This window comes from Phacochoerus africanus, chromosome 2, assembly GCF_016906955.1.
Source record: "Phacochoerus africanus isolate WHEZ1 chromosome 2, ROS_Pafr_v1, whole genome shotgun sequence".
NCBI lineage: Eukaryota > Metazoa > Chordata > Mammalia > Artiodactyla > Suidae > Phacochoerus > Phacochoerus africanus.
The window spans coordinates 57618211-57631858 of record NC_062545.1 but is presented as its reverse complement, the minus strand read 5'-3'; the positions used below and the strand labels follow the sequence as shown (position 1 = coordinate 57631858).

At 46.1% G+C, this 13648-nt stretch overlaps 1 protein-coding gene across 4 annotated transcripts in view; it reads left to right on the top strand.

Moving 5' to 3' along the window:
- The window catches only part of MDN1 (midasin AAA ATPase 1), a 163380-nt gene that overhangs the window by 121621 nt on the left and 28111 nt on the right, over positions 1–13648 (top strand). For 3 of the 4 annotated variants that reach the window (XM_047761100.1, XM_047761085.1, XM_047761111.1), the window contains 10 exons: positions 1351–1510; positions 3898–4044; positions 4831–4957; positions 6168–6273; positions 6771–6886; positions 7725–8192; positions 8429–8655; positions 9220–9375; positions 9552–9721; positions 10469–10630. In XM_047761100.1, the coding sequence (XP_047617056.1) occupies positions 1351–1510; positions 3898–4044; positions 4831–4957; positions 6168–6273; positions 6771–6886; positions 7725–8192; positions 8429–8655; positions 9220–9375; positions 9552–9721; positions 10469–10630 (1839 nt within the window). The remainder of the gene's footprint in view (positions 1–1350; positions 1511–3897; positions 4045–4830; positions 4958–6167; positions 6274–6770; positions 6887–7724; positions 8193–8428; positions 8656–9219; positions 9376–9551; positions 9722–10468; positions 10631–13648) is intronic. The other variant, XM_047761094.1, reaches the window with a different exon arrangement.

Here is a 13648-nt window from a genome sequence, read left to right as displayed (position 1 = left end):
CCTGTATTTCCTCTGTGTGTGAGGAAAGAGGTGAAGCGTGAGTTTAGGCATAGGGCGTTGCCGCTGCCTTAGGCTCCCACGTGGTGAAGCTGCTTTCAGGGAGTGGACGTGTGCAGTGATGTGCTATTTGCAGGGGTTGCTAGTGACTGACTATGTATATACTTGCCACCATGGCCAGTTTCAAGCACCAAGAGTTAAGAGCTGGCTTGTGAAATTCCTGCAAATTTGAACAGTAACCAAGACCTTGGGTGAACAGGTCTGTTGCAGGATGGGCATCCTTGCCTCATCAGGTGCAGGGAGCACTCCCAAGAGTGCCCAGCTCTGACTTTGTATCGTATTTCTTTCCCATCCAGGGTCTGTAGAGGCAGCAGTGGTGTTTCTTAAGCTATTTTAAGTATTTTTTTTTTTTTGTCTTTTTGCTATTTCTTGGGCTGCTCCTGCGGCATATGGAGGTTCCCAGGCTAGGGGTCTAATCGGAGCTGTAGCCACCGGCCTACACCAGAGCCACAGCAGCGCAGGATCTGAGCTGCGTCTGCGACCTACACCACAGCTCACAGCAACGCCAGACCCTTAACCCACTGAGCAAGGGCAGGGACTGAACCCGCAACCTCATCGTTCCTAGTTGGATTCGTTAACCACTGCGCCACGACGGGAACTCCCTATTTTAAGTATTTTGATAGTTTGGAAAGCATGATAGAAATGGAGCATACAGCCATGACATGTGTGATATGGCTGCCAAATTTATTTTCTTTTGATTGTACTCATCAGCTCACTGCTTCTGTGGTGCTGATCAGAGTTTTTGATTTGCTGTTGATGACAGACAACACAGGGATTTGGGATTCCGCAGGAAAAAGTAGGAATGAAAGTGTGGTCCTGGTGGACAACAGCTCTCCCCTCTGCCTAGTATCCCTTCCTGTAGTATGTGGATTCCTGGCATTTGAACTGCTACCCAGGAGTTGGAAGGTGGGGAGAGTTGGTAGTAGAAGTAGGATTTGGCAGAGGAGTATGGCCTCGTTGGTGTGTCTGGGAAATGGCGGCGTAGCAGTGACACTGTCTGTGCCCTGGACGTGGCGGAAGCACATTTCCATTTCCCTGGTGCCGAGCATAGCAGGCGATGCGGGCCTGGGGCTTCTCCCCTTCTAAATGCCCGGCATGTGCTGTTTTAGTTCTGGTGAGGTCACCTTTGTTCTTGTGAGACTTCAGAGGCGGGGAGAGGAGGGTTTCCTGTTTGCTGAGTCAGGTGTGCATCAGAGGCAGGGGTGGGGGTGAGGGCAGCATTTCAGCCTAGCACCCTGCGTCTGTGCTGTTATTATGTTCTTGCCTCAACACTGGCTTCTGCTCTGTCTCTAGGCCGTGGTTCTAGAACAAGGTCAGGGCGCCCCTCTCCCCTCCGAGGGGGAGCTTCTGCGTCGCTTGCCGAAGCTGGTGAAACGCATGAGGAAGGTGTGCCTGGAGCTCATGGAGGGGAGCCGCCTGCCCCACCTCGTGGAGGGCCTTGACCAGTTCACCGGTGGGTGCCGCACGCGGGGAGGGCAGGGAGGGTGGGTGGGGGATACCTGGGTCCTCTTGGACATCTCAAGTAGTGTTAAGTGGGTTAAAAACCAGCCTGAGACCCCTCAGTCATTGTGGTTTTCCTCTTGCCCTCGTCCTCTTCTGCAGACTAGTGCGGTGTTGAGCTATTTTCTACGATAGCCTTGTCCACATCAGCTCTCACTGGTTGGGGGCAACAGGAAAGAGGCACAGAGGTGGGTTTCCTAGAGTCTTGAAGCCGCCCCACCTCTCAGTGCTGTCTCCCTTGAGTTGAAGGAAGATTCATTCACAGTCCTCTTTTATTTCCCCTCACTTCAGAGAGGCGCAGTCCCATCTCCCCAGCTGTCCTTGCTCTGTAGTCTGACAGCAATGGCTGGGAAGGGGAACCCAGAATTTAATAGATTATTCTGGCCCATGGCAGCCTTTTACCACTTCCCCCACCTCAACCCACCCCCAGTCCCAGTGAGTGTGGCGTCAGACTGAAGCTGTCCTTCAGGGAGGCTGCGGTCTGATTTCAGGGAGATCTTTTTTTTTTTTTTTTCCCAAATATTGTTAGAATAGCTTAATAGCCATTGTTCCAGATGCCCTGTCTGCCTGAGCCTAATGTTGAGAGTTAGTGGAATAGAGATCCCATATGTGTCTCCTGGAAAGGACACACTCTGTAAGATGCAAAGGGTTCTCCAACTCCTGCACTGGGAGTGCAGTGTGTGTGGTGTGCTGGCTCTTACCTGGAGGACTAGGCTGCCTGTACTTGTTTGCTAGGGCTGTCTTACAAAGTACAGTTGACATTTGAACAGTGTGGGGGCTATTGGCCCTCTGTATCCTTGGTTCCACATTCAAAGATTCACCCAACGCAGGCTTGAGTAGCATTTCAGTATTTACTATTGAAAAAAAAACCCGTGTGTATATGGACCCACACAGTTCAAACCTGCATTGTTCAGGGGTCAACTGTACCACAGTTTGGGTAAATGATAGAAACTGTAAAAATTAAACGATAGAAATTTATTTTCTCACAGTTTTAGAGGCTAAAAAGTCCAAAGTTCTCTCCTTGGCTTTTGTAGATGCCTTTTATGTGTTCTGATCTCTTTTTTTAAGGACGGCAATCAGGTGGATTAGGGTCTACCCCTAAGGCCTCATTTTAACCTCAGTTGCCTCTTCAGAGGCCCTCTCTCTAAAATCAATCTCACTCTGACGTACTGGGGTTAGGACCTCAACATGGATTTGAGGTTACACAGTCTGCAACACCGCCTGTGGCAGGTTGGTGGCACCCTCCTGTAATAGGTGCCCGAGGGTGTTCAGGAAGGTAACATGGTGCTGGGGAAAGAATTTGGGCTTTGGAGTCAGTTCGGCCAGGGTTTGGGTCCTGACTTCAGGTCTGCTCTTTAGCTGAATGGCCTTTAGAAGGTGACTAGACATCTCTGAGCCTCTTTGAGTGGCTACAGATGAGTTCTTCTGGAGCTGTGCAGGTTGAAAGAATGTTTACCAAGTACCAGGTACAATGTAGGAGCTCAGATATTGAGTTGTATGTATGAGTTGTATATATTGGAAATCTTCCTCAAGTTTTAAAAATTTCTAGTGTAAATCAAAATATCATTCCATGCACAATAAGTGATTTTTGCTTGATTGATTATAAAATCACTGAATTAAAAAGGCAAAACACGGAGTTCCCGTCGTGGCGCAGAATCCAACTAGGAACCATGAGGTTGCGGGTTCGGTCCCTGCCCTTGCTCAGTGGGTTAACGATCTGGCGTTGCCGTGAGCTGTGGTGTAGGTTGCAGACGCGGCTCGGATCCCACGTTGCTGTGGCTCTGGTGTAGGCCGGTGGCTCCAGCTCCGATTCGACCCCTAGCCTGGGAACCCCCATATGCCGAGGGATCGGCCCAAGAAATAGCAACAACAACAACAAAAAGACAAAAGACAAAAAAAAAAAGGCAGAACACCAGTTCCCACTATGGTGCACTTGGATTGGCAGTGTTTCTGTAGCACTGAAAGACAGGTTCAATCCCTGGCCCAGCACAGTGGGTTAAAGATCTGGCATTGCCATGGCTGTGGTCGCAACTGCAGCTCAGATCTGATCCCTGGCCTAGGAACTCCATATGCTGTGGGGCACCTCCCAAAAAACAAAACAAAACAAAAACTACTTTTATTTGGGTTGTTAATTGTCAAGAGATATGAAACCCGATGTATTTTTATCATGCATCTTGATCAGTTTAGTTATTTAGAATTGGCCAAATGCTAGGGACTGTGTTAGATAAAAGGATGAATGACACCTGGTCTTGGTTTTTCTAAAGGTCTTTGGTCTTGGGTGATTTGAGTACACTGAAAATTCCTTGAAATCTCTGTGTTTGCCCCATGTTACCTGTGCAGGTCAAGTAATTTCCTCTGTGAGTGAGTTGCAGAGCTTAAAGGTGGAACCCTCCTCAGAGAAGGAGAAGCAGCGGTCAGAAGCCAAGCATATTCTCATGCAGAAGCAGCGAGCTTTAGCAGACCTCTTTAAACACCTTGCAAAAACTGGTAAGGGTCTCAGTTGAAAATACAATGGGAGTTCTCATTGTGGCTCAGCAGAAACGAACCTAACTAGTACCCATGAGGATGCCGGTTGGATCCCTGGCCTTGCTCAGTGGGTTAACAATCTGGCATTTTTGAGAGCTGTGGTGTAGGTCACAGATGAGGCTTGAATCTAGTGTTGCTGTGGCTGTGGCGTAGGCTAGCATCTGTAGCTCTGATTCAACCCCTAGCTTGGGAACTCCCATATACTACACCTGCAGCCCTAAAAAGCAAAAGCAAAAGAAAACACAGTGAAGTTTAATCACCTGCTTTTAGGAAGAAAAATAATTTGGGTGATTTGGGGGGAATTTCTAGAAACAGTTGAGATGGTGGGATGCATAAGGTGGCAGGCAAGTTTTTGAAGTGCCATTCTAAGAGTTCCAGTCACACACATGAAATCCTATGATGAACCGTTTGTGATTCTCAGAGTTTCACAGTTTTGTAATAAGGCTCAGAAACCATGTTTTCTGTTTTCATCACCATATGTTGTGTAGCACGCCCTTCCAACATTGCGTAGAGAGCAATGCTTCTCAAACTGATTCATGTATGAATCACCTGGGGAGCCTGCTAAAGTGCAGAAGCAGCTTCTGTTTCAGTAGGTGTGGGGCAGGGCCCTAGAGCCTGCTTTTTTAACAAGCTTCTGGGCATTGCTGTTCCCAGGACTTGACTTTGAGCAACAGTGGCATTGGGGGGTATGCCTGGCACACTCATTCTCTTCTGAGTTTATTTAAACACATGCTACTGATTTCCTAGGTTTGTCATATCGCAAAGGTATTTCCTGGGCCCGTTCCAAAAACCCTCAAGAGATGCTTCATCTTCACCCGTTGGACCTCCGGAGCGCATTGTCTATAGTCAGCAGCACTCAGGAAGCTGATTCTAGGTTTGTGTTTTTAATTATAAATGGAGCAAGTCATTTAAGCTTCTGTGTTCTCATTTGCCAAAGTGGGGATAGCAGTATTCCTGTCCTAGTGTTGCCATAAAGGTAAATTTAGAAAAGTGCCCGGCTCAGGACTGGCAGGTGGCGAACACTCAGTAAGCATCAATTTTCTTTTCCTCTCCTCCCTTCCTTTCCCATCCTGTGAGAAACATTGGGTGGTTCGAGCTCTGTTGGGGCTCTAGGGGGGTGAGACAAACAAGGGGCCACTTAGAACGTCAAAAGCATATGTTAGTAGTTAGTCGTTGTTGATTTTCTTCTTTCCATTTCTCTCTTCTCCTAGTATCCGTCTCTCCTGGTTTGTTTGTTTTGTTTTTTGTTGTTGTTGTTTTTTGTTTGAACTTTATTTTTGTCCTGAGGTCTATTCACTTGATTTGAAAAAAAATCCAGGTGAAAATGTGTGAGAGAATGGCTATATTTTTAACTATTCTATATACATGAACCTCTTCTAAGTTCCAATACATTCTTGAATTTGAGAGCCTGTTGAAGAGAGATGGAGTTCCCACTCTGTTTTAACTGTTAGTAACTATAGCAGAGGTTGTTGGAATGGGCTGACTGCAGCATATACATTTGTTTTTTCTTTGCTCAGCGGCCCTGTCAAGTGCCTTAAATTTGAATTCAGCACATTGTAAGGAGTGGAAATTTTATAGAAGCATTCTGGATTTTCAGTTTTTTGGGAAAATTTGGCCATGTGTGCTTGCCTTCCCATGCGGTCAGAAGTTAGCTATAGCACTCTTTTTCCAGGACACATGCTCTCAGGTTCACAATGGTCATAACAGTCCCTGTTGCTTCTCCCTCACTGAGGTCAGCTGTCATTGCCACGCATCATTCTGGGCTTGGCTCTCCTTAACCATGTACATGGTCTGTATGGCTTCTGTTGGCATCAGAGTTTATGAACCCTTGCCTCCACTGCCAAGAGAGTTATAACACTTCTGTTAAGGAAACCATATTGTCATAATTTATTTCCACTGTACTTTCAGTGCTAAGTGTGTAATAAATACATCCTTTGTATAAAGGACTGATGAGTGCCTGACTGCATGAGTCCTCACAGAAATAAATCTTTGGGTTGTGGCTAAATAGACCAGTCCCTGAGTCCTCAGGATCTGGGTGGAGATAGTGGTTTTAATTAAGTAAATCATGTTGATTTCTTCTCCAGGCTGCTTACAGAAATCTCCTCTTCATGGGATGGGTGCCAGAAGTATTTCTATCGCTCTCTTGCACGGCACGCCAGGCTTAGTGCTGCCTTAGCAGCCCCTGCCAAGGTAGGATGATGGATCCTTGGGATTGTTGGGGCCTAGGGACATTCCTGTTCCTGTCATTCTCAGACCCTGTCACATGATCACAGCCCATTAGTGACAGTGACTGAGCTTTTTGCAGAACATCATTAAACTTAATATAAATATCTGTAATTTTGTGTTTATTAGAGTGTCTTATAAGTCTTATTACTCAGGACCAAATGCATAAGAAAAATTATGGAAGAAAAACTTCAGATTGAGAATGCCCCCCTCAGATCTTTTCCCCCCATGTAAGTTGAGAAGAGACCACAGATACCCAATTTTGGTGGTAAACCTGGTTCCTTTTCAGGGAACGTCAGTGATCTGTGGAAGCATAATCGGAGCAATGCTGCTCACAGGGGCCCGCATGTCGCCTCTAGAGGGCAGCACCTCCACGCTTCCCTGAGCTGGGCCCCCCAGGGGTGCAGCATGGAGCAGTGTTGGCAGCCCCCAGCATGCTCTCCTCTTCCCTCTTCCCTTGCCAGGAGATGGGCACAGGCAACGTGGAGCGGTGTAAAGGTTTTTCGGCACATTTGATGAAGGTGCTTATCCGGCAGCGGCGCTCACTGACCTTGCTGACCGAGCAATGGATCCTCCTCAGGTATGGGTTGACTGGCAGCCTTTGCAGCACAGCCAGGAGCATTGTGTGCAGCTTAGTGCTACTGTGAAGTCTGAGGCCCCGAGAAGCAGGTCGCTCTGCTCCTTGTTTTTGGTGGTGATGCCTCTGCATCTCTAGGGGATGAGTTCAGGGCCAAGTAAGATGCCAGAACTGTCACAGCCGAACCACACCTGGGTCTATTGGAATGGGGGCATCCGTGTGGGCTGAGGGGTACAGTTGTGTTCCTGGTATTGGGGTGTCCCTGTCTCTGGCACAGATCAGATGTGAATCGGCTTCGACTAGTTAGGCTTTATGGACCGCAGAGTTGCAATTTGCTGAACTGTCCATGATGCTCCTTACTGGAAATAGATATTTAAAAGATGAGGACAGTTCAGAAACCTGTCATCATCTGCTGAGTGGATTCTTGGCTGAGAGGTAGTATTATAGACTATAATCACTTCAGCTTCAGCATTTTCTTCTCCACTCATAAGAACTTATCTAGTAAAGTATATTACATTTACTAGATTGAAAAACAAACACACTGGCAGTTGAGTCACTGCAGAGCTGTGCTGGATGTGAGAGGGCTGGGAGGGGCAGGTGGTAAGCAGTGAGTGCTGATACTTCTGATACTCAGAGGGCGTATCTAAGCACTGGGGGCTGGTTCATGTACTTTGGAAGGCATTTTAACAGGCTTTTTACTTGTCTGGGGGAATCCTCTTTTTCTATGTATGTGGGAAAGCCTGAATTTCATTCAGAAGTAAACAAATTTACTATTACAAACAGCTTGGTGACACAGTTTAGGTGCCATATGTTTTTCCCGTGGGTTTGTTTCTCTGCACAGGAACCTGCTCAGTTGTGTGCAAGAGATTCATGGCAGGCTTACGGGGCCGCCTGTCTACCCTGTGGCCTTCCCGCCTCAGGATGGGGTTCAGCAGTGGACGGAGAGGCTGCAGCACCTGGCCATGCAGAGCCAGATCCTGCTTGAGCAGCTCCTCTGGCTCCTCCAGTGCTGCCCCAGTGTGGGGCCGGCTCCAGGCCAAGGTGATGCCCAGGCACAGAGTCTAGAAGCACCAGAGCTCAAGACAGGGCAGCTTTCTGGAGCAGTGCTGGACCATATCCCATCAGATCTGAGCTACCCATCTCCAGTTCCTAGAAATCAGCTGCCCTCTGGTTGCCGGATGAGGAAACAAGACCAGCTTTGGCAGCAGTCAACCGAGAGATTAACAGAGATGCTGAAAACCATTAAAACAGTGAAAGCTGATGTTGATAAAATTAGGCAGCAATCTTGTGAGACTCTCTTTCATTCTTGGTGAGTGTGCCTATGTCTTTGCTCTCCCTCTGTGTGTGTGGATGTTGTTCAGGTTTAGTAATGGGATGAAATGATGAAAGGGGTCATGCTTCAGTCCTCAGTTTTCCAGTGGATGGGCGCAGTGCTTTGTGGCATACGTCTTGCTATAAATCTTTAGCTGTGATGGGTTTAGTGGATGCAGGGGTGTGTGTGTGGTAGCACTTCATTTCAACATTGTGACGTTTCTGTTGTTGCAGGAAAGATTTTGAAGTTTGCTCTTCTGGGCTGAGTTGCCTGTCCCAGGTATCAGCTCATTTGCAAGGCCTAGAGTCCTTGTTCATTCTTCCAGGGGTTGAGGGTGAGCAAACAGACTCACAAATGGCATTAGTAGAGAGTCTGGAATATGTAAGAAGAGAGATCAATAAAGCCACAGATGACTTCACTACCTGGAAGATACATCTGCTCACCCCAGGTGGCCAAGGAGGTGAGGACTGCTGCTCACTAAGGGAGTAAAGCCCAGTGTAGGAACAATGTCTTAAAAAGTCCAGATTGTCCTTCAGACACACTGTTTTCTACCTGTATCTGTCCGGGGCGCTAAGGCAGGCAAGTGTGGTTGAACCCACAACTCTTAACTTACATTGCCTCTGTTGTTTGAGTACCTTGCTTCTGGATTGCTGTCATGTTGCTTACTTTAGAGTACGTGTGGGGAGGCAGCATAGGCTCACTGCTGTTCCAGAAAATTCTCCCTTATACTGGAAAGCTGACGCCAGATGTTGGGACTAAGTTGGTGCTTATGCACAACATCTTAACTGTCTTCATATTTTTGGCATTCTTTTAGCAAAGACACTAGCCTTGTAGGTTTATTTAGGCCGGGGATGTCTCGTTCATCTTTGTATCCAGCACAGCTTGACAGTGGCTCAGTCATAGCAGGTGCTTTATCTGTGTCTATTTATTAAAACACCAAATGAGGATTGCTCATGATTTCCAGAGGCACTGAAACAAATGATTTGGTTTTTAAAATTTGTTTTGTACCGTGTTACTTGACTAGGAAACCAAGCACTGGAGGAAGGGTTTATAGAGGATTTTTCAGAGCAGATGGAAACTGCCATCCGGGCCATCCTGTGTGCCATCCAGAACTTAGCAGAAAGAAACAGTAAGAAAGCAGAGGAGAACACTGACCAAACAGGACCACAAGAAGAGGATGGTACGTCTGAAATAAGGGGAAAAATTAGTTTCAGACTTGATTCAGTTTTTATTTGATGATCTATTTTCATGGCTAAATATTTAAGGACAAATGTTGGAAATAATTATTGGATGAATGAAGATGAAAGGGGTTTATTTTCTGTCATTCACCATGTCGTTCTTTTCTGTGAATGAAAGAAGCAGCTGGTCTTGGGGGACTGCAGTCAGGACATCTGATAAGACTCTTAGAGGATGACCTCTGGGCCGACGTGAGCACTTTGCATGTGCAGAAGATAATTTCCGCTGTCTCTGAGCTGCTGGAGAGGCTGAAGTCGTATGGCGAGGATGGCACAGCAGCAAAGCACATGGTAACCAGTGGGTCCTTGCAGGCTTCGTGCTGTCCATAGTGGGCCTGGCAGAGGGAGTCTTGCCTCGCTCCATTCTGTGGCTGGTCCCAAAGCAGGCCTCCTTGATAGAAACACTAAGAACTTGATCTCTTTATACATGTAAACCTCATTGACAAAACTTTACAAGCTTAGGGCTTGCTGGATAAGGGTTACAGTCTTAAAATGCATAGGTGTAACAATGCTAGCAATCCACATCACATCCTAATCACAGACTTCCGGGCATTTGATGTTAATGGTGGATGTCGCCACCATAACGAAGGCTTGTGGGTCCTACTGTGCAAATGCCATTCCCTTCACAAAGAGCCAGAAGAGGATGGGGTTGTCATCTCTGTAAGGCCAGAGAAGCCGCTTATGTTCTAGGGCCTGTATGTTATTCTGTAGCATTGCCTCCAGTGTCAACTTTGATTCAGTAGAATCAAACTTTGAACAGTAGAATTTGTTTATAAACATATTTTTTTAAAAAACCAAACTAATTTATTAACTGAGACTTAAAGTGACTGAGAATTTAAAGTGTAGTTTTGTGAAGGTTTGTATGAATAAGGAAGAAATCTCGGCAGGTGTGTGTGTGTGAATAAAACATACTATTGGTGACATTTAGTACATTCACAATGTCGCACATCCATTGTCACTGTCACTGCCTAGTCCGGGAACATTTCTGTCACCCAGAGGAAATGCGGTGTGAGCAGGCCTTCTGTCTTTTTGCCCCAGCTCTTCACCCAGGCCTGCTGCTTGTTGGTGCGCCTGCTGCCCATGCTCTCCAGGTACTCAGACCTTGTCCTCTTCTTCCTGACCGTGTCTCTGGCAACTCACCGAAGCTCTGCAAAGCTGCTCGCTGTGCTTGCCCAGATCTTCATGGAGCTGGCCCAGAAGGTAAGGACGGTTTATGGGGAGCACCTTGGGGCCGTGGGTACCCAGATAGTCCATACCCATCAATGCTGGGGTGGATGGGCTTGTTTTGGACCGTCACATAGCGCAGGAGGTGGTATGCTCTCCCTGTGGATGTTTTACTGCTGTGTCTGGCCTCTTTTTACTAAGCCTGCTTCCGCTGAAGTCTTAGAACCTGCAGGGCCCCCAGGCTCCAAGTCTGTCTAAAGGCTGCTGCTTTCTGTTCACACCCTTCTTTCCCTGTCTCTAGTTTGGAATTCTTTTCTGATAATTTTGAGCTAAACTCATAGGCTAAATGAATCCTTAAAGCTATTAAGTTTTAAGTCATTTGTATTTAATCATGATAAAATGGTAATAGGGCTCTTAATATCAGGAGGGGCATTTTTCTGTAATAGGTAAGTCATTCAGCCATGTAGCCAGTGTTGTGAAAAGCACCGAAGTTGTAGGGATTGTATCCCCTACCCTTGAAATTCAAGAGCAGCACACAGATCTAACAGGCCCAGCACTGTGTCATAAGTCCTGTCATGAGGGTGTCCAGTTTGGGACTCAAAGAGTAAGTCCATTAACCTCAGTTTCCTCATTTCTAAAGTGAAATTTGCATTTTTGTGAGAAACACCTTCAACTGAGTATGTAGTTTATTTTTTATATGTTTCTAGTACCTCAAGATCATTTCTGAATCCAAGTATCTATCGTATAGGTATGTTTCGCTTGAGGAAGATAGGAATTTATAAACTGAAGGTGAAGTCTAGGCTTTTTGTAAACAGTCAAGAATTCTTAGTTATGAGTATCTGAAGTACTGGAAAGGCTCAAAAAAAAAAAAAAAAAAAAGAGTAACAAGCCCAGGCCTTTTATCTGGAAGATAAATATGTACATTCGTTGAATAGTGGATAAATGAATGTGTCGGATTTGCCACGTCTATCTGATGGACACTGAACCACTGTTACATCCCATCTCTTCTTGGAGGAAACTGCATGCAAAAGATAGTGGGAGTTCCCATTGTGGCATATTGATAATGAACCCTGCTAGTATCCGTGAGGATGTGGGCTTGATCCCTGGCCTTGCTAGTGGGTTAAAGACTTGGTGTTGCTGTGAGCTGTGGTGTAGGTCGCATATGTGGCCCGGATCCTGTGTTGCTGTGGCTGTAGCATAGGTTGGCAGCTGCAACTCCAACTTGACCCCTAGCTTGGGGCCTTCTATATGCCACAGGTGTGGCCCTAAAAAGACAGTGGCAGGGAGTTCCCTGGTGTCTCAGCAGGTTAAATATCTGGTAGTGTCACTGTTATGGCTTGGGTCACTGCTATGGCTTGGGTTTGATTCCTGGCCCTGGAACTTCCAAACGCTGTGGGCGCAGCCAGAAAGAAAATTAAAATAAATAAATAAATAAATAAATAAAAATAAAAAGGACAGTGCCAGGACAGAGTATATTGAGGATGCCCTGAGGTTTGGGTCAGCTATGTTTGTCCACTTGCATGATTGCTCTTGTCTGACAGGTTCTAAAGTGGCTTTGATCTTACCAGACCTGTGTGCGTTTGGCGGGGGAGGCCGTGGGGTAGAGGTGGTGCTGATAAAACCAAAGCGCTGGGAGCCCAGTGGCTGTCCCACCTGCAGCCACTATAGTACTGCGCTGGCAGAAGGACAGCTGACTTCTTTTATGGTTTATTCTACCTACATCAAAACATATTTCTTTAAAATAGTGTATCTCACTATTTTAACCAAAACATATTTTTCTATCAACTTTCTAAGAATACATGTCCCGAGAATGAGTTTGCCTTTCTTTTCAGTTAAGTGTTTGAATTGTCTCCCTCTCCCTTCTGAGGAGTGCTGAGGGAACGTGAAAGTAGGTTATACTCACTGCTAAGATCATAGATGTAGGTTGTTTTTGAAGCATTCGATCCATAGAAAGCTGTTTCTGTGTAAGTCACAATCAGTGTTTGCTGGTCTTGGATCTTGACCTTGTTAGTTGATGGCTTATCTGTAGTATATTTTCATCCTCAGATTGACAAATACCTTGATAGCTTGTGTTGTGATAAAATTTTTGATTGAGGGCCATTAGTTTCTTTTGCTGCTTTTTTTGTCCACTTTGTCTCACACATTAGTAGTTCATTTTTGCTTTTAGGACATGAAACCGGGGGGGGGGGGGGGGGGGGTGTCTTTCTGCCTTTTCTAGGGTCGCTCCCGCGGCATATGGAGGTTCCCAGCCTAGGGGTTGAATCAGAGCTGTAGCCGCCAGCCTACACCAGAGCCACAGTAACGCAGGATCCAAGCCTTATCTGCAATCTACACCACAGCTCACGGCAACGCCGGATAGTTAACCCACTGAGCGAGGCCAGGGATCAAACTTGCAACTCATGGTTCCTAGTCGGATTCGTTAACCACTGAGTCACGACGAGAACTCCTGAAACACAGTTTTGTTAACTCTTCAGGACTGTTACTGTGTCTGATCTTGTTCTTAACTCTATACCCTTTGCCCTCCTGGATGCCAGGTGTCTTGGCAGCAAACAGCCAAGGCAAGATACAGCATACTCCCTGAGAGCGACAGATTTACTTCAAGATCTGGGGAGGAAAGGCAGTCTTCTTTTTATGGATGCACCTGTGACATTTAGGGGTCAAATCAGAGCTGCAGGTGCAGGCCTGTGCCACAGCCATGGCAACACTGGATCTGAGCCACAGCTGCATGGCAATGTCAGATCCTTAGAGTGAGGCCAGGGATCGAACCAACAACCTCATGGATATTATGTCAGGTTCTTAACACACTGAGCCACAATGAGAACTCCCAGAATATTCTTTATCCTTTGTCTATATCCTTATCTTTATTTATTTTTAAATATTACGATTAATATGACTGCGAGGAATATCACACAAAATTTTCTTCACTGAGCCACAATGAGAACTCCCAGAATATTCTTTATCCTTTGTCTATATCCTTATCTTTATTTATTTTTAAATATTACGATTAATATGACTGCGAGGAATATCACACAAAATTTTCTTCACTTGTTAAAG